This window comes from Seriola aureovittata, chromosome 16 (genome assembly GCF_021018895.1).
Source record: "Seriola aureovittata isolate HTS-2021-v1 ecotype China chromosome 16, ASM2101889v1, whole genome shotgun sequence".
NCBI classification, from domain to species: domain Eukaryota; kingdom Metazoa; phylum Chordata; class Actinopteri; order Carangiformes; family Carangidae; genus Seriola; species Seriola aureovittata.
The window spans coordinates 1,703,208-1,725,084 of record NC_079379.1 but is presented as its reverse complement, the minus strand read 5'-3'; the positions used below and the strand labels follow the sequence as shown (position 1 = coordinate 1,725,084).

At 42.3% G+C, this 21,877-nt stretch overlaps 1 protein-coding gene across 4 annotated transcripts in view; it reads right to left on the bottom strand.

Moving 5' to 3' along the window:
* gabbr1b (gamma-aminobutyric acid (GABA) B receptor, 1b) overlaps positions 1-19,079 on the bottom strand; it is a 170,312-nt gene extending 151,233 nt beyond the window's left edge. For 2 of the 4 annotated variants that reach the window (XM_056398721.1, XM_056398725.1), the window contains exon 1: positions 18,840-19,079. In XM_056398721.1, the coding sequence (XP_056254696.1) occupies positions 18,840-18,843 (4 nt within the window). In that variant the 5' untranslated portion in view covers positions 18,844-19,079. The remainder of the gene's footprint in view (positions 1-18,839) is intronic. The other 2 variants (XM_056398723.1, XM_056398722.1) reach the window with 2 other exon arrangements.
* Positions 19,080-21,877: the final 2,798 nt, after the last annotated feature.

Genomic DNA, 21,877 nt, shown 5'->3' with positions numbered 1-21,877 from the left:
GACGTGTTGGTCCTACTGGCCACTGGTGGATTCTGACGAGGAAAGTGAAAGCTTCATTTCCGTCCTCTATGTGTAGTGTGATGATAACTGAAACACATACTTTCCATGACCAGAAAAAAGTCAGGAACACCTCAATATATTCTGTCCCGCCATGTTTCACATTTCACATGAATTATTTTCATCATTACATTAAGGTGCTGTTTGACACCTGTTACATTTTTTCTCGGTTCGCCCGAGTGCAGCCACATCTTGAGTACAGTCATCCAGTCAGAGTGTTTGCGTTTTGAGAGAGCTGCTCCTTTAGAGGAGGCTCTCTTGGCTGCTGAGTGCTTGCCTGAGGCAGGTCTGAAGACTTTAAAGCCATCGCAGTCTCCACAGGTCGCTGAGCCCGAGCAGACCGGGTCACAGCAAAGCCAGCTCTCTTCCTACACACAGAACAAGAGTGAGCAATAAGTACCCTCAGAGAGCAGGAACATCACTCTGTGTGTGTGTGTCGCTGGCCGCAGCCTTGATCCTCACTGGGTGGATGCAGCGGTTTTTTTTAGCAGCAGGAAGACACGGCTCATTGTGCACCAACTGAGGAGAGAAGCTTCAGAGGGCTTGGAAGGTGTAGACGGTGTTTACGCTCGTGACTCTCACAGGGCGTGGGTTGGGATTGGAAGCCATGGATGTGTTGGATAGGGAAAAAGCTCAAACTCTTTTCTGGGTTCTGCAGACAGGGAGTTAAAGGGGGATAAGAGACCTACTCAGACCTTGTCTGAATTATGTTAATGATTCTTGTATGTTGCTGGAACAAGGATATGGAAAACCAGTACGCAATGACATAAACAGCTCATTAACAACAGACCCACAAGCTTTAGCCAGTCCCTGCACAAACAACGTACTGACAGCCCAGCACAGGACACTCACTTCATTATGTTAAACATGGAGTTAACACATTGTTGATGGATATGGGAGAATCCGGTGTGTGCAGCACCAATGGGATGTACTGATCAGTTCTGCCTGGTGTACGTTTCACACAGCAGTAACTCCATCACTATTTGATTCAACTTTCTTTTTGATGACTTGTTGTGTGACCATCAATTGTTGGGCCTTGGTACTCAACTTCATATGTGTGCACCCCGTAGAGGGCTGTTTTTTTCTCAGGGAGCAGGGCTGACCTGGGCTGGAAGCATTGTTGCTCCTTTAAGGGCCGAGAGGAAGAGAGGAGCTGCTGCTCCTGGGCAAGTAAGGGAGAAGAAGAGGGAGAGAGAGAGAGAGACTGAACGACACTCGCTGGTCAGTAAGGTTCCTGGGGGAGGGTCGTTCCCAGGTGTGAAAGCCGAGGAATTGTGGGTGAGTTGTGGTCTCCACTAACTTGAATGTAGTAAGTCCCTATAAATTAAACTAATATGTTTCATATTAAAAGCTTTCTAGGGGCTGAAAAGGGATCATTTCTCCCTTTAAGGTTTTAGGCTTTTAATGTGAAACATCTACAGGAAGTTTGGTGTTTCACTGACAGTAGCCAACGTAAAAGTAGAGACTCTGCACCATTTCCCTCAAACTGATACACTACAGCAGTGCTTGGGTAGAAAGCCTGATGGTCTTCATCGTGATATTCTCTGTATGCAGTGTCCTCTTTGCTTGTTTTTGTCTTTTGAAGAGTAAAATCATTTTCAAAGACCATTCAAGACCAGTTTTAACAACATCCAGATCTGATAATTATTTGTGTTGTTATCAGACTTTCACTGCAACACATGAAGATACCACCAGGAAGGATTCACAGATCACTCCACTCACCATTTTAACACTAATAGACGGTGTTTCATTGTGATGCATTACCTGTGCTGAGCAAGTTTCAAGTGAGTTTATTTTCAAACTATTACAGGAGTACTCAGAAGTTATTACTACATTATTACATCTATACTCAGTGGCCATTACCGAAAATTAACCAAATGGGTTTTATGTGAGTGGAGCCAGGACATCGGGAGTCGCGTACGTTTGACAACAATAATATGAAAATTACAGCACTACTGTCAGCAGCAGAAAGATACAATGAAATTTATGTGTCATGAAATTCTCGAACATCATATCATAGTAAAGACTTTTTCACTGGTTGAATTTTGATTTTAAAGCCAATTAATGAAGTAAATGATGACATTAAATGATGCGGTTAAAAGGACTGGAAATATATGTCTTTCTTGCTGTCAATGATAGACTCTAAACACAGCGGGAGCTTCCCACTTCATAGTGACAACAGCAGCATCCTGTACATGACGGACCATTTACAGAGAGCTCGGTGCCTCTGATCTGAGCTTAACATGCTATGCACAGTCATTAGAGCCTGCATAGAGACGTACAACTAGAAATATCCCAAGTCAAAAATGCATTTGCAAAAACTCTTTTTCGTGACAGAGCCTTGAAAGAGGAAAGGAAAGTGAAACAAGACACGCACACGTCCATACACACAGTTGGCAGCTGAAGAGAAAGGCTGTCACTGGGCTGATGGGAAAGTAGCCTGGTTGTACACACTTTTGCACTTCTTACCAAACAACAACAACAACTGTTTATTTTCTTTGCATAATAACATCTCTAAACGTCACTGCTTCTCTGATCTCTGGTCAGATCACCAGCTGGAGTGACACACTGTCTGCAGCCTTTGTACTGATGATGGCACATCATGTACAAGTACATGATAATATCTGATTGTGAACAAACAATTTTTGAGTCAGAATTGTCAGTAACACAAACTCCAACACAAAACTTCCTTTAAAAGCCTGTAAACCTGTGTAAATGAAACACTGGAAAAGTTTTGTTTTTTTTACTTTGAAGACTCCTCCGATGAAAATCAAGTGTTTAACCTTGTTGTTATAATATGATATGATGAGTGAAATAATCATCAACACCATGACTGAGTGTTTCCACCTTGAACTGCAGTGAACCAATGACAAAACAGATTCAGACAGCCAGGGTTTCATACGTCACAAACCTAAGGAACCAATCCTGTCAACTTGTGGGGGCAGGGGGCGGGGTTAAATAAACCTGAAACCTGAAGCATTAGCACAGCCACTAACAGTGTGTCAGCCACTGACAGTTACAAGCTAACAAACAACATAAATAAATAAAAGATGCTAACTGCGCTAACCGTTCTGATGTGTCTGCTAGCCTCTGGGTCTGGTCTCAACAGACTCCTCATCTGAGTCTGGGTCTGACTGAGGCTCAAACACACTCACTTGGCTCAGAGGAGGGTGGTGAGCAGAGACGCTTCACTGTCTCCACTACTGCCGCGCACTATGCTAATACTCATGCTCATATAGCATGCTAGGTAGCCCGTTTGGTGATGAGCAAAGCTTTAACACCTTAGCAATACTGACGTTACAGTTGCTAAACCTCCTGCTGTTAGCTAGCAAGCTACCAGCGTTATTACCATCATCAGCTGTAACATGTAAAAACATCAATTCAAACAGGTGAGTGAGCTGTTAAATATTACAGATGTTAGCTTCCTCGAGTTGGATTAGCATTAACCTGACTTGTAATGTTTTTGGCTCAGATGTAAGGATGTAATTAGCATTTTTGCCAAAATCTGACATGTTACATCATGTATTTTGTACTGAAATTTATTAACATGTATTGTCCCAGTCAAATAAACAAACAAATACATAAGTAGATACGCTACACAAAATATCACCATACGGCGCAGCCACTGGCAGCTACTGTTATAGAGCGACAATGAATCGATTTCTGGTAAATATTGTAAAGTTAGGATGCTGTCCTGTCTGGACCTATAACCTATAAATTATTACATTTTGACGGAGTGTTTCTGTTTTAACTGGCGCAGCTTTTCCAGACTTTACGGCACTGGTCACGTGACATTACTCAGCCAATCACTGCGACTCACTGAGTGAGATACAGGAGAGAAGACAGCAGAGAAATAGGAGGGGGAAGTGGGATGGAAGAGGGAAAGAAAGAGAAAAGGAGATGTTAGAACTGTTTGTTAAGAGATTGTTTATCATAACAATGGCTGAGACAAAAAAAAACACTTTTACTTTTTTTTTTTTCAATAATTTTAATAAATATTATTAGGGTACTGGTGTTGTCCTACTAGTGTAGGAATTGTTATTTATTCCAAGATTTTTTTTTTTATCACTGCACCGAACACGCACGCACACACACACACACACGCACGCACACACACAGTGAATTTCTGTTGGGAGATCAGGCAGGGATGTTGTTCCTAGTCCTTACACTGTGTCAGTCCAAACACCTTGTACAAGTGTGACAGCTGCAGTAGTCGGCTACAACAGTTCTACATTTTCTCTTCAAGATGTTGTCAAGTATGAAAAGGCCCAAAATGAACACTGTAACCTGAGCCAGCAATCACATCCGCACACAGTTAGTAGTACAGTGCTGTTAAAAAAAACATTTTTTAACACACTGCTACCAGCTGATACACAAGTTCAGGTATTGGAAATAGTATTGGTAGGAAAAAAATGGGCTGTGAATTCTTCAATGCCCGATTTGGAGAGTAATGTGGAAAACTGTTATATCAATGTATAACTAGAATCACCTGCCTCCTCCACTCAGACTAGTTTCAGGTTGCATCCTGTTTATCCAGAGTCATAGAACAATGTTGTCATAATTGCTGTGAAGTCTTGAGTAGTGGCTAAAAAGTGTTTTGTGAGGTCACACTGACCTTGACCTTTGACCTTTGACCACCAAATTCTAATCAGTTCATCTTTGAGTCCAAAAGAATGTATGTGTCAAATTTGAAGAAGTTCTGTCAAGGTGTTACTGAGATATTGAGATATTGTGTCCACGTGAATGGCACGTATGGACTGACAACCTGAAAACAATATGACTCCAGCTCTGACCGTCGCTGGCACAGAGGAATACAAATCACAGCTTCTTCCCAAATGTCCAGAACCTTACTGAAGTACAGGAGCTCAGGAGTGCCAGACAATAAACTAACCAACCAGAGTCTGCAATAAATCAGCACTGTTCTCCTACTGTTGGACAATAAGTCAGAGAGAATGACCATTATCACTGCCAGGAGGGCTGTAGCCATTGTTAGCGCACACTCTTCCCGCGGCGGCACAGCAAATCTTAAAGCTGTGAGGAGAAACAGACCGATGTGATAAAAACTGATCCCGGCGCTTTGCACTGCAAAGCTGATTGAGGAGGGGAGCACGTTCTTGGCATGGGAGAGGACAGAGGTTAGAGCCAAGGTCAAAGTTTATCTCAAGAAATACCTGCAAGCATCTGAGGCTTACGTGCAAAGAGAAACGAGAAAACACCACGGCCCCTTCTCCTTCTGAGGGAGACGGCTCAGAGATAAAGTCTGGATTTGGTCTAATCTGCCCTGCCTGAAATAGTCCTGTCACGTACAATTAAACCTGTCAAAAAAAATCCAATCAATTCTCACACAAGAGCTGTTTTGTTCATCGTCACTGCTGCTAGATTTTATTTTTGTCCCCCCCAGAATTTACCTCCTGAGACTTTCAGCCTGGACCAGGAAGGTTCCAGCTCTGGAAATGAGAAGTTAAGGCAGCTCCATTCACATCAAAAAATGAAGCATTTCCATTAAGAATTACCCACAGCCAGTCTAGCTGCTCAGATAGGTAGCTTTCTATGAACAGTAAAAATAGATCAAAGATACAGAGAATTTTGTTTTTCTGCTCTGCGACGAGCGCTGACACCATTTCAACACAGGAATGAGAGGGGAACACAGAAATAAGAAAGGATGGGAACGCTGTGTGTGTGTGTGCGTGTGTGTGTGTGTGTGTGTGTGTGTAAGAGAATCAATAGAGAGGAGAGATAAGTGAGAAAAGGGAGAGAAGCGAAATAAAGGAGAGGAAAGTAACAAGTCTATGTGGGACCAGTGTCACAGCTACTGTGAGCCGTGGGACTGCAGCTCCCTGCTGCCTTGTTGATCAAGGACTTGTTGTGTTGTGGTGAAGTGCTACTTTAAAGAGAAGGGGTTGTAATTAGAGCCCAAGCTATACACCGGCTTGGCCAACATTATCGGCCAGATTTTTTTTTTTAATCACAGATCATACGCCACAACCGCCGCTATTCGTCCTCGATAATATCGAACGCCAGAAACTGAGTTCCAAGGATTTTATGTCCAAAATCTGCTCCTGTTTTCTGACCAGACTACCTACTGAAACGCTGACGCCTTCTCCTGACCTCATTAACGCTCCGCACAACCGTCGACCTAAAGAATGGGATTATTATGGTATGTTAGATACTGTTTGTCCGGGGTTGAACTCTCAGGTCCTCTCTAATTCTGAATCAACAAATGTCATGACACACGGTGTAAGAGGACGCGACAAATCCACATGACTGCCACAGAGAGTATGGAGGGTATGAAGGACAGAAAATGACATAGTATGAATGAATAAATACAAAATAAATTTGTAAAAAAAATGTTACATTTATTCATTTATTTGCGCACTTCCACAATATTTTTTTATACATTATGTATTTATTTCCACATTTATTTATTTATACTTTCATTCATTTATTTATTCGCATTTCTACATTATTATTCATTTCTGTGTCCGTATGTTAATTGGGTAGGCGGTCCTTCCTCAGTCTCAGCCTGATTGGTTATATTGATCTTCTACTACTGCCTTACCGACAACTGGTAAACAGGAGCTTTGTCTTTCCAGTGTTGCCAACTTAGTGACTTTGACTTGAGGGAAAAGAAGCTCATTGATGTGTGTGTCGGCTGCTGTGTGGACTGAATGTGCTGCTCTGCCTCTCAGCTTCAGTCAGCAGAGAGAGGCTCGGGGCAGTACTGCTGACTCTCCTTCATGGGAACTAGTTAAGGTTTGTCTAAAAGAAAAGTCTGTTGCTTGGTGCTTTATGAAATAAAACATCACCAAAGAGTCTGAACGAGAGACATAGTCAGGGTAGTAGAAGATTAACATTATTAAATATAAATAAACAAATGCAGAAATACATAAATAAATAATAATATAATAGTATTTTTCCTTACCAAAATGTATTTATTTTGCATTTATTTATTTATTTCTGCATTCATTTTATATTTTTGTCATTTTCTGTCCCTCATGGTGCATCAGTTTCTTTACTGACTCAGGAGATAAATGAGCAGTGGACCACTGTCTGCTCTCCTCTGTCAGTAGGGGTTAGAGTTGGCTTTAGCACAGTGTCCATCAGGATAAGTGTGTGTGGACCCTGACTGCTAATAACTTGCATTAGCACATCCCTCAGCTGCAGACAGCTCAGATTATCATGGATCAGCCAGCAGTCTCACTGCATTCACATCCCAGCAGCCACTGCTCAGCTCTTCATTAGTCCACAGACAAACAGACTGCAGACACACGACGAGGCTGCCGCTCAGAACCAGGGATGTGAAGCAGAGGACACACCTGGTCTGCGGCTACAGGTGCCATTCGGTTCCTCTGTACACAGTGTTATGTAGCTGAGAGCTGGAGCTCATTGGGGCAAAAGGTCAACAACGTTTCACAGCACATCTGGTTCTTTGATAAAAACGTACAAACGGACAAGCCTGTGGACATAACTTCAACTCCCAAGGTGCATTTTGGCAAGAAACACGCATAGTTTAAAATCCTATTACATCACTGAGATTATGGTGGTGCAGCATAAAATAATTCTCTTCTGGATTCTGCGGTGCTGGGTTGTGATTCCCAGCTCGGACTGGCTTTCTCTCCATGGCAACAACGACTGAAGATGATGGTACTGAGGTACTCGGAGCAGTCCACCAAACTGACTCAACAACTCTGATTTCTCACCAACTACGTTGATGGTGTTCAATATAAACCTACAGGATCATGATTATCTGGGAACAACAACAACAACAATGATAATAATAATAATAATAATAATAATAATAAGGCTATCATTGAAAGAATAATTTAGAAAAACAGTCTCAGATCCAGTGACTCGCCGAACAAAAACAAGCTGCAAGAATAAGTCCTAATACCTGGAAACTACACTGAACAAAAATATAAACACCACATTAAAGATCTAAGATTTATTTCTAACAACACAAATATGTTTAAATGAGTGTCAGTGAGCAGGATCATCCCTCTACCTGACAGGTGTGTCATATCCAGATGTTGATTACACGGTATGATAACTGCACAGGTGTGACCTGGGCTTGTCACAATAAAAGGCCACTTTTAAAAGGCCAAATGTGCAGTTTTATTTTGAAAATAGATATTTATTAGGTGTGAACTGTGTGACCTGGGCTACAGATGTGCTTTTTTTTTTTTTTTTGAGAGGGAGGGGTCGTGGATCAGAAAACGAGTCAGTATCTGGTGTGAGCAACATCTGCCTCCTGCAGTGACACATCTTTGAACAGAGTTGATCAGGTCGTTGATTGTTGGATGGCTCCTCGTCAGTGGCTGTGTGAAGTTGCAGATCCAGAGAATCCCAGACGTGCTCAGTGCGTGACGTGTCTGGTGACGACACAGATCATACAAGAACTGGGATGTTTGAAGCTTCCAGGAATTGTGTGCATGATGCTGCAACATGGCGGCAGATGAATGGCACAACGATGGGCCTCAGGATCTTGTCACAGTAATATCTGTGTGTGTATCTGGGAATAAAAACAGTGTTGCGTTTATATTTTTGTTCAGTATGGTTGTTGTCCTGAAGTCTCCAAGTCCAAGACATTTTCACATTTTATTCTACAACATAAAATGCATCAGTAAATATTCCAGTCCTGATTTCTTCAAGCTTTTACATCTGATAAAAAAGGCTGGTTGCTAACAAGTGTCTAAATGAGACTACAGAGGTTGTCAGGGATGTTAAACTTCATCACATTGAACATGAAAACTGATCAACTCACCAGTCCACCTTTACAGCCTCGTTGTGTTTATACAAACTGTCACTAACTCTGTAGAAGAGGTCTGAGCTAAATCAAACTACAAGCTGTAGTTTAATGCTGGTGACGTTGAAGTCATGTGACCGTGGTGTCGTTGGTTTATAGCCTAGCATTAGCTTTTTACTTTTGCTGAATATATTTAGGCTTCAAACATCATGAAGTGATGTTCATTAGTGAAGATGATCCTGCTGAACTGAACCTGTCAGGATCAGAAACTGTTGTTTATTCTCACCAAAAACCCAATGGAAAAATCCCATTGGCTTTTTGTGGAGGGAACCAGGGTGACACTGACTTCAGGGTTGGACTACAAAAATAAATCATCTCTGCAGCACTGTTATATACCGACGTCATATCACCCAAACTCAGCTATTAGTGTAGGTAGGTTCTCATGTTTTCTAAAAGCCAGAATAAAAAATCATATAATTACTTAAAGGTGATTATAAAACAGGTTTAGCTTCTATATTAATACTGTGAAAGTATCAAAGCCTCAGTCCACATAGAAATGCACACAGCCTGTATTCAGAAACTGAGCCTTAAAACCAGCCGTCAGGACTTTGTGATGTCACAACAAAGCAGTCACCGCTTTCAGCCACGCCCCAAGCCCCGCCCACCTGGACCCACCATCATACCTTGCAGGACTTGGTTTCTCTGAGTGTTTACCTGAAATCCTCTTTATTGTTATTGGATCACTTAGAAGTCAATCAGATTGGCTGAAGTCAGTTATAGTCTAGAAATTTTTGCCCTAATAAAAAAGAAAAAGACTGATTGTGTTGCAATGTCACCAACACTGTGCAGATACTTATCACCAGTATGTTCGACACATCAGTCAGTCCGCCTTTAAATCTAAATTGAATCTTCCAACAGCCAGCTGTAATACCTGTTCTCCCAGTACTCACATCACCATTACAGAGCACCTCAAGGACCGTTTGCTGTTATCGCTGCCCTCTTCTATTGAGAAGGTACACCACAGTGCTGCGCATCTGACAGTGTTAGCAAAAACTCCTGATGAGGCACTTCACTGCACTTCCACTCATGTATTCCCACTTGTGAAACCTCTCCTTCTGGACTGATGTGTACATTGTTATGATAACAGGTTGTTTTGTGATAAGCTGCTGAATACTGCACACGCCTGACTTCTCCTTTCTGTTTACTCCTCCAGCATGTTTCCTCTGCAGTTATTCCCTCCTGCATTCATTCAGCACAGCCGCCTGATCAAGGTCCTGCACTGATTTCCATTATGGTGACGAGTTTAATTACCTTTTCAACCCCTTTTGGATCATTAGCTACAACATGTGGCTCAAAGCAGATATGCCTCATGCCATGTTCATGTCATAATTACACATTCTTGGCCGTTGCACAAGAAACCTTTCCTTAAAATAAAAACTGTTGCTCCTTTTCTCCTTATCTTAGTCTTATACTTAAGGAATCACTTTAACTGTTGCACAAAAGACCTTAGCAACCAAAGTATGGAAAAAAAACTAAAGGTACCTCTGACTCCGTCTTCACTGCAACATGACTGAGTTTACAGTGATAAATGAAGAAACTGAACACATCCCAAGAAGAGTGAGAGAACTCAATGGACACCCTTAACGACGAGGAACTGATTTTACATCACAGATTTGACCGGCAGGTCAGTTTACGATTTCTCCGACCACCTACAGCTGGATCACTCTACTGTCCACGGCTGTGCTTTTCCAGCTCCTCGCCGCCACTCACCGGGTTTAAACGTTACTGTCAAAACAACAGGAGCATGAGTTAACAGCTTCTTTAATGTTGCCGCCTTCCCAAAAGTGATAACAGGTATCACAAGCTAATGCCAGCAAACAAACAGTCTCCATGGAAACAGTAAAATTGTACGTATATTGTAGTCATGTTACATACATCCATCCCAAAGCCTGTCAGTATATATTGATATTATATATGTAATTATAAGGCAGAAATTTAATACAAAAGAACACATAAAAACATAGATTTCTTATGTATGTTGTTTTAATAAACTAAATATATATTGTTCACAAATATGTAACATACAAAAATTCATTGTATCGATATTTTTAATATATGTACATATACAAATTTTAATGTGAGTATTTCATATATGTTATAAATGGCTCAGGCTCTGACTGTCGCCTGCGTGGAGGAATAAAAATATCGCCGTCAGTGCTCTGCCACATCTGCTACCACACCACGTCATAATCCCTGCATCCACCTCAGCGTCTACCTGTAAATTCACACTCTGTCCCCCCAGGAATGAAGTCATGAAGTCCAACCGTGTCATTCATATGCAACTAGTTTGCAACAGTAAGTTCATTTTGAAGAAGATGTAATCGTGACCAGGGCTGAACAATTAACGGATATATTATCAAAATCTCAATATGTTCAAGTTCAATATCCAAATCACAGGAACTGCGATCTGGAAAAAGACCAGAAATAAAGCATTGTGGTGCTACAGAGACACCCCGACTAAAAATCATATTCTCCAGATGTAAAGGAATGTGTGTTTGGTACAACACATTGAAAATTAAATGAAAAATGACTCATTTCACAGTATCTGCAAAGATAATCGCAATATGATTTTTTTTGCATTTCGTTCAGCCCTAATTCTGACCAAATAAAGTTTTCTATTATCACAATGAGGAAATATTCATTTATGTATTTGGCAAGTCACAAATAAGTTGATACTGTTCAGTTACACAGACTTTTTTGTGTCTGACTGCATGTAAAGTGTTTGCTGTGCTGCTCCTCAGGCTCTGTGGACCTGAGCTCCGGATCCTCTCTCCTCATGATATTGGTTGAGGAACTGAGGACCTGCAGCCAATCAGTGCAGCCTATTAGTTCACCTGGAGTATAAAAGGCCTGAGGAGCTTCACTTCAGCCTCTCTCTCTGCCACATGCTGGTGCCTGCCTGTATGTATGTGTGTTAACAGCTGTATTTGTCAGTGCGCTCTCTGTGGCTCTGTGACAAACAGCTAAAGGCCAGCCACAGACAGGAGTCTGAGCTAATGATGGTGAATACAACAACTCCCATGATCCTACGCTGTTTCACCTCATCAAACAACGTCTGTTGTTGACCCCCAGAGGCAGAAGTTGCAGACTGTGCATTTAATTAGGATCTTGGTAGATTTTGAACAGAGCCCAGCTAGCTGTTTACACCTGCTTGCAGTATTTATGCTAAGCTAGGCTAACCACATACTCCTGTTAGTTTTTCCAAAATGCAGGACTATTGCTACAGATCTTTCTGTAGCATCTTTGCACATCACAGAAAAATAATCAGGTGTAGAACACATGCTTACGACATTATGCCCTGCACAAAAAAAAAAAGATTTAGCTTTAATCAAAAACATCTGAATCTCTCTATGCTGCTTTAAAACCCCGCTTTTACCACGACAGCACTGCCATTGGTATCATGCTCATGTAAGTATGCGATGGTCATACAAGTGTCTGATGGCAGTAAATATCGCTGATGATGGCGGTCACGTAATTGCAGCTTGCTTCAGTCTGTCGGGGATAATAAGCCTACTTGATACAGATGAGCTGTAATCAACAGCAGAATGAGCAGAATGAAGACAGACAAGTGGCTAACATGGGAAAAATCATTTGTTAAGCAACAATACAACATGATGAGCCAGCTCTATTCAAGCTAATGGGGGGATTGGAGACCCTCCCAGCATGTACCGGTCACCTCACCGTTGGAGACAAACACTCACATCCATACAATACAAACCTCCACTGTCTGTTGAACTAGTCCCATTTCACGTATCTCTGTGCAGCTGCTTTCTCTCCCGGGTCATTGACAATTTCCATCTTTTGTAGTGATTACTACAAACATCTGAACCATGGCATGCTCTCCACAAACATGAACTCTACCCTTTTGTATGACTGAGACAATGTCCACCATGCCCCCACAAGGTAACATCATCATTCACCTCCCACCCATCAAAACCCTGCCTGTTATAAAACTGATGTAGCCATCCATCCATCCATCCATCCATCCATCCATCCATCCATCCATCCATCCATCAACTTTCTTCTGCTTATCCGGGGTTGGGTTGTGGTGGCAGCAGGTCAAGCAAAGTAGTGCAGATGTCCCTCTCTCCAGCAATGTTTTCCAGCTCCTCCTGGGGGCTCCTGAGGCGATCCCAGACCAGCTGAGATATATAATCTCTCCAGTGTGTTCTGGGTCTTCCCCAAGGCCTCCCCCCCCAGTTAGACATGTCTGGTAGACCTCTAATGGAAGGCGCCCAGGAGGATCCGAACCTGATGCCTGAACCAGCTCACCTGGCTCCTTTTGACATGAAGGAGCAGCAGCTCTACTCTGAGGTTCCTCTGTATGTCAGAGTTCCTCACCCTATCTCTGACACTGAGCCCAGAAACCCTGCAAAGGAAACTCATTTCAGCCTCTTGTATCCATGATCTCATTCTTTCTGTCACTACCCAGAGTTCATGACCATCAGTGAGGTTTGAACTAAGATCAACAGGTAAATCTCACTCTTCACGACTACAGTCAGGTACAACTGCTGACGCTGCACTGATCCATCTGTCGATCTCCTGCTCCATCCTACTCTTACTTGTGAACAAGACCCCAAGATACTTAAACTCCATCCCAAGCCAAAGAGAGCAATCTACTGTTTCCTGGCAGGGAACCGTGGCCTCAGACTTGGAGGAGCTGACCATCATCCCAACCGCTTCAAACTTGGCTGCGAACCTTGACTAGATCGGTTATCTTGCATGGACACAACAGATTGCTCTAAACCAAGGGGCCCGGCTGGCCAAACAAATCTAATTCTTTGACTCAGTCAGTCAGTCAGTCCTCTGCCTGGACTGTACACATAAATACAATAAGAAAAGTCATGGCAGAGTAGAGGAGAGGTCATCAGAAGGAGCAGGGCTTTGAGATCCGGGGAAGTGTGTTCAAGTGAGTGCCTTGGTTCTGTTTGTCCAACAGTGAAGTTGGGTTCCTGTTTCTCTTGAATCCATCTTGATGGAGAATCCTTTCTTCTACATTGAGACTGGAGGAAAGTTGTTGTGTTATCCAAAAGTACAAAAGGCAGAAGATTTCACCCGGAACTCCCAAAACAAGTCAACAAGTCAAATATGACCTCTGTCAGCTGCTGTTTTTTCACACAGGACCAGACTAGGTAAAGGTTTGCCTTTAATGGACGTTATGCTCTTTTGGCAGAGGTTCCCTGAAACAAGTGTTAGCTAATACACACACGTGTACACACACACACATCTGGAGCAATCGGGAAACACTCATCTGGAACAATGGGCACACACACACTAGACGCAGGGGGAACACACACACTTGGAACAGTGGGCGCACACACACCTGGAGCAGTGGGCAGCTGCACCACATTGCATGGAGAGAACCTGGGCAGGTTGGGGGCCTTGCTCGAGGGAACTTCAGCCATTGAAGTTGAGGGAGGGTAAAGTGCTATTCACTCACTCCAGACAGAATCTGCTCTTCGGTGAAAGCAGTTGTTGGTATGGTGGATGAGTACTGCTGTATGGTGTTTGATTTCTATTGCAGAGACCATTCTAGAGGCCCTCCCATCACCACACAATGCCAGGTTTGATCCCAGCAAGAGCCGTGTGTCCTCAGGCAAGAAACCGACACCCCCTACCTGCCCTCTCATAAGTCTCTGTCTGGGGCAGCAGCTGCTAAATGTCTCCACTGGAAATGGAAATGAGAGCCAAATGTATGCAAACTAAAAATGTTCCACCACATACATACATATATACAGTTACACACACATAAAGTTTATTGGTTGGCATCAAACTGTATTGGACGGAGAGCTAGAAGCTGCCACTGCAAGTTCAAGCAGCTGCTATTTGTCACTTTAAAGAGTGACATAACAAACCAGTTCAGCTTCAACAAAAACTCCTACAAACATTCGAGAAGACCAGGTCTAAACCTGCTGTAAGTCTGGACCTACGGTTAAATTGATTTTATAACTGTGATGTCGTCTGACAAAATAATCAAACACATAAATGAAAGACAAAGACTGAGCTGTGATTTCAGCTGGATTTACTGTAACATGATCACTCACAGAGAAAGTTAGAAGAGACACAATATCTTTCTTATTTCAAAGTTATTTTTTCAGGCTTTTGCCTTTATTACAGTCATAGTGAGAGAGAGAGAGAGAGAGAGAGAGAGAGAGAGAGAGACAGAGAGAGAGAGAGAGAGAGAGAGAGATAAGCAGCTGGAACACAGGCTAAGACCAAATGGCAGACGCTCCACCAGGTGAACACCGGGGCCCGAGACAGACAATCTTTCTTATTTAGTCTCTCACACAGAGACTTTTATTAGAGGCAGGTCTTCATGTCTAACTCCCTCTGTTTGATATGTAGAGTTGGTCTTTGTCGTTAGTACGAAGCCTCGTTACAGATGACTTCTCTCTCTCCCTCCCTCTGCTCTCTCTGCTCGGTGTTTAGTTATTCCTCTGCCTCCTTCAGTAATAATGATACATGTAATGAAAGTAGCTTATTTGCTGTAATGGAGGCGTGGCTCAGTGTATTGGAAGCGCTTCTCCTCTTCCCTGCAGTTCCTGAGCAGCTGGGAAACCAAAGCAGCTCAGAGGACTGCGGTCAGACTCTGCTGACCAGTGGTTGAAATATCATCAGACAGTGACATCACAATTATAGGGCTGGCCCTGCTGTTGCGGTCCAGCCAAAAATTTATTCTAACCAAAGTAAATTTGCACACTTACACTGTGAAATACCAGTACTGGTGTGTCTGCAGCCCCTTTCACACAGAGATCCTCCTATATTGCCATGAGGAACAACCCTTGTTTGTTTCTTTACATTGAACCAAACAAAGCCGCCATATTGCTGCCTCCCTGTGTAATTTTAGATCGCATGCCGGCGTTCAGGAATCAGAGGCGTGATGTGTGACACAATAACGTGACGCTGACTGTCCCTCGATCCAGCTCAATACAAACAGATTAATCACATGCACGTTATACATACATGTATTCATTCTGGCAATTCAAAATTTAATTAATTACATGCTTTGAGATTAATTATCTAAATTCAGGCTCCATCACTGCATCTGTCCCTGCATAGTTTATGCATCATGCTGTTGTTTCATGTTTAAAGATTTCAGTTGAGTCCACAAACTTATTGTAGTTTCTCCACAAATGTCGAGCAGCCAGGTAAACTGTGTGAGGTGTTTGTCGTTTTCACATCACCTGCTGGTTCCTGGTCTTAACTGTCCTCGTCACACATTTGGGACTGTGGTGGTAGAGGAGCGTCTGAACGAGCTTTTATTTTGTGAAGCGATTGTTTCATTTCAATTGTGTTAAGGGGCATCATCGAGTGCGATTAATGTGTTAATTTTCTATAATGAATTAAGACTTTAAAAACCCCTGAGTTTGTCCAGTTTGAAGAGAAAGTTCAACAACCACAACTTTTTCTCTGTCCAACTTAAAAAAATTCTCCTCACAGATGATCTACTATCAATTCCTAAAACTGATGCTACTAATGACCTAAAATCAGTGACAAACAAAAAACAAATCCACAATAAAATACAACCAGCTTATTCAACCAATAAGTTCCAGGAAATACAGAAGCAGAGGAACTAAAGTCAGGGGCGAAGTCAAACCCTGAAAGTGACTTTCACAGTCCTGTCTGTAACAGAAGAAAAACAGAGTGGAAGTGAGTGACAAGCGAGCTGTTACGCAGCGTGTGTAGACGGCAACACTGATTAAAATAGGAGCGTATCTGTTCCATCAGATGGGTGTGAGCTGGAGGACTGGAAACGCTTCGCTGTGATGTGTGAATGGATGTGAAGGAGACACGCAGACACGGAAAACTCTCTGAAAAACTCCACAGTGTTTTGATGGATATTTATTTCTGCTTTAGAACAGCAACCTTCACCGGCTAGCTGTCTCCATCTTCACTCCTCTCTTTCACACTTGTGGTGTCACTCCATTTTCACACTCTTCAGAGAAGTCAGGAGGCTGACAACATAACTTTGTTTTTACAGCTAATAATCATGACAAAGAAATGTCCATCCTTTCTGGACAAAGTATTTGAACCTCAAAGCTGCAGTTGAGGTTTGTGCTTGACCAATAATAATAATAATAATAAGAGATGTCCAGCACTGCGATCTCTCCGCAACAGTTCCTGGGTCATCTGATACCCTTTTTTCACCAACATTATCAGGTATAAGCAGATTTTTTAAACACAGGTAAATCCGCTAATAAAAGCCGATTGAGCCCTTTTCCACTGCCGGTCGAGTTTGTCTTTCTGCTTGGACTGAGGACGCACACAACTACAAAGAGTGATGTCATCACATGCACTTACAGAGCACACACACAGAGTGAGCTGCTAGCCGCTGTGCAAACTGGTAAAACAGATCTGGAGGCCATGAACTGTGGTGGAATAACAAAATGAAGGTAAGGTACCTCACTTCCTGAAAATGTTTTTACACTTAACGTGTAAAAAAAATCTGCTGAAAATTAAGATGGTTTTTGCTTTTGATGTAGTTTGGTATTTCTGAGGATGATAAGTTCATAAGCAGAATTAATGAAATATAAACAACACACTGCTTTAACTGAGGAAGCTGCCAATCAAAAAGCATTCCCCTAATCATACTGTGTATTGACTGGGAATTAACACTGGCAGCCGGTTTCACAAAGATGCTTTAGCCTGGTCTGTGGTGTTGGTTCAGTCATAGATCAGTCTAATGTTAGTCAGACTGTTTCACAAAAATAAAGACTGACTCATTTTTGGCCAAAAACATCTTAGACACCTTATCCCCAGACCAACTCAGGTCTAAGACCAATGTTACCATGGTAACGACCAATGGCACTTGTGCTGACTAGTAACATTCAACACCATAAAAAAAGGAAAACATGGCTCATAATTTGTAGTTTGCTAACATTGTTATGAGAAAGTTTTAGAGACCACAGAGATTTTTTTTTTTCCTAATCAGATTTTTTTTTTTTTTTTTTTTATTGTTTCGCTCTTCACTGAATTTTCAAAGTAAAATGTCCTTGTAGCTGGCGAAGTCTCCCCAAAGACAAACATTTTCTGCTGGGGTAAGCAGAGCTGGATGTGGTTCCTTGGTCGCCTGTTTTTTTTTTTTTTGATCTTGAAATAAGTCTTAATTTACCCAGAATTCATTGTACCACAGTCCGGATTAATATAGACAAGAGCTAAACGGATTTGTCCAACAGATGAATTAAGACTCAGTCTATCTGAATTCTGACTGTTTGTTCTATCTAAGACACAGTCAAGTCTGTCTTTGTGAAACCAGTGAAGTGGAATATGTTGTGATCAACATCAGCATGTAAGTGCTTATCTCTAACAGTGAATCATTAGGCTCCCCTAGAGGTCACACTTTAGCTGACTGGTTGATTATCACTGCCAAGTTGTGCTCTGCCACACTGACCAAGAGATGGCTTGGCAGTCATTGCTTCACCTCATCATCCACACAGCTGCACACCTCCAGCCTCTGTGTGCTGATGACAGAGGGAGATAAATGGACCACACTGCATCGCCATGAAGAGAGCAACACCACTTTGAAGTCTCAGGATCACACACACACACACACACACACACACACACTGATGTAGAGGCTGCCGCGCGTGCGTGAAAGCGCATCGGAGTTCGCGTGCGCAGGTGATGAGAGCGCACGTGCAAGCGCAAAATGATGCCCACGAGCGACTGCTACAAGGATAGGGGCTCCCTTGCGAGGGACCGTGTGATGTGAAAATGAACACAACCCGCCTTAACAGCATTATGTTAGTGTGAGAACATGGCAGCCCGGCGCTGCCCTGTGATTAGCAATCAGTGCAGCAACATTAAAGCCAAACTCACTGTCTGGTGTCAGCTGTGAATTAGTGACGCCCACATGTGTGCAGATGTGGTTTTGAAGCCCGTTTGTTGCCACAGCGCCGCTGTCATTTAAACTACGGCGTTCACGCCAAAGTTCAACATGTCACATATGAACCACATTGTGTATTAGAGTCGTACTCACACATACTAGATGCCAGCTGTGTTGGCGGGTTCCCACAGACGGTAGGGCAGAGAGTGAAGCGCCAGTGTCTGCAGCACAGTGGAAAAGTGAGAGCTCATCACACGGCAGCTCCGCGGGCCACAGTAGATCCTGTCCGCTCACTGACGGTTGTAGAGCCGTCTCCAAAAGCACGGCACTGTGTGTTCACACACACACACACACACACACACACGCACAAATACGCACACGCGCGCGCGCACACACACACAACACACACACACACACACACACACACACACACACACCTGACACACACACTAACAGCGTTTCACGTTGTAGCTCCCTCCCTCTTTCACCCACTCCCTTGCTCTCTGGTGACGTCACTGAGAGATGCAGCCTGAGATGCTGCATTCACTTCCTGTGGGAAAAGACTGTAGATCGGACCTCAAAGTTATTTTAACCCGAAGCAACAGAACAAAAGCTGTGGTTGATCTCGGTCACGAGATGCTAATTATAACAAGGCGGCTAGCAGTGATACGTCCGTCGTTTTTAATCATTAACAACCAAGAATGAGGCAAAATGACTGCATTAATTCAGGGGCTGGTTTCACGAATGCAGACTTTGACTGTGTCTTAGATAGAATAGTCAGACTTCAGATAGACTGAATCTAAATTCATCTGTTGCACAAAGCATTTTAGTTATTGACTATATTAAACCAGTCTTTGGTATAACCGCTCAGCTTCGTTTACCCCAGCAGAAAATGTTTGTCTTTAGGAACAATTCAACAGTTAGAGGGACATTTTACTTGAAGAGTGAAACAATAAAAAGAAATTAGATTGATTATAAATTGAATATTTGATTTGGAAAAAAAAAACTGTGGTCTCTAAAAACTTGTTTCCCTTCTTTTTGCTCTCATTGTTAGCAAACCACACATATGAGCCATGTTTTCCTATTGTTGGGTGCTACTGGTCAGCGCAGGTGTCACTGACTACCATATACCATGGTAACATTGTTCGAAGACCTGAGTTAGCCTGGGGGTAAATTGTCTAATATTTTTTGGCTTAAAATAAGTCAGTCTTTATTTTGAGCAACATTAAGAGAGGACCAACACTAAGACTGATCTGAAATATGTCTGTGAAACAAGCCCCAGGAAATATAAAACTTAAAACTTAAATAAGGTAAACAAATACGCTGTTTGAAGTTGAACACAAAATAAATCCGGCCTACACTTGGGCCAGATGCTTGTTTTCTTCTGGCCCAGGATACACCACTTTCCACAGCCCAAATCCAGCCCATATACGACATGATTGTAGATGCCGGAATCATTCTGGCGCACACAGAGGAAATCTTCCAGCTATCAGCCAATAGAGGATAACAGTTGGAATCTGCCCAGATGTGGAAGTGTATGTGCCAGACTTGGGCTGAGGACCCAGGGACATGTTGGGTGAGAAGTTTCATTGTGCTAACTGGGAGACGTTTATGGTTATAAACCATTAAACAGACAGACTGGACTGATGATCTCCACTGTTTATCACACACAAAGGAAAATCAATGATAATAATAAAATAATAATAATAATTAGAAAATTCCAGGGAAATTTGTGCCACGGTGGCTACTGCCGAGATAGGGTTAGGGTTAGGGTTAAAAATCTTCTCTGTGTCACTGTAGCGATGACATCACGCAGCCCTTGGCTGTCAGAGGTCAGGTCAGTGGCTGCCGTTGCCATGGCAATGTGAAAATCTGCCCAGAATTTGGTTTCTATATGGCTTCAAACAATTGCAAATTATGAGAAAACCGTTACTTCTTTTCAAAACCCACAACACCGTGAGAGACACTGAAGCCGGAAATTTCTTAGACCCTGCCTGTCAAAGTTACATTTTATGAATCCCAACAACTATGTCTACATTTTGAGAAAGAATTATTTGTCTCCTTTTTACGGTTTGGCCGCAAGCTCGAGTTAAAAATAAAAATAAAGGTTATTTTTTACTGCTTCACGCACTCTAGCCAACTGACGCTTTCACTCTAACTTTGAAGAAAAAGTGATTTCCACTCCTCTTTTGAGTGCTCACAGTTTGAAAAGTTTACATGTTATGTAAAAACAGTTGTTGTGTTTTGGAGGGAGCACAAGTTTTCGTCCGTTTTATAGTTTGAATCACATTTCCACGTGCAGGTATGAGAGAGCTAGGTGACTCAGAAAAAAGGTGAAAATTTCTAGAGGAGTGCCTCGGAGCTGAGCACCCGTGGCACTAATAATAATAATACAATAAATTAGTAACAGCAGCAACAACAAAGCTGATCCTCAGTAGGCTATTTCATAATGGTAAACACCGTTGCCCAAAGTATAGCAACATTATCGTGTCACCAGTAGCATCTAAACAAACCAAATTGCCCGTAGACAACATAGCTATGACACCACTCAGTGTATATGCATTTAATGAAGAATGTGGCAGACAATGACATTATTTCTGTGACATTTACATTACACTATGACTGACCACAAACTTAGCTACACTTCGGGACCACATTGTATCATTTGTAATGATGTAGTGACTAAGGATGTCTTACAGCGAGGCATCCATGATCCAGAGAGTCCAGACTTTGTTCCATCATTGATTAATTAATGACTTTATTACTAATTATATTTATTTTTTTCCTTTCATGTCACTTACCTTTGGATAAGCTTCAGTTTGGTTCTTTCATAACTACTATGTCGATGGAGCAGCTGACGATTTAGGTGAACTTTTACAGACTGCTATGTGAGCCTGCTCTGTCCCTCCCCATTTCTTTGAGTCTCATCAACACACCATTCTTTTTGAATTCATAAGAACAGATGATGACATATGTGTGATCGTCAGTGGTGTGGGATTTCCAGCACCATGGTGTTAACCCATGGTCCTCATCTGGATATGTAATCCAGAGGATGGCATTTGATCACAGGCATTTGCATTTACACCTGCTGTTAATAAGCATTTTCATTATCTTGATTCTGCCTGAACTGTACTTGGATTTCATTATGCAAATGAGGTAAGCGGAGCTGTCACACAAATATGTTGTATTGC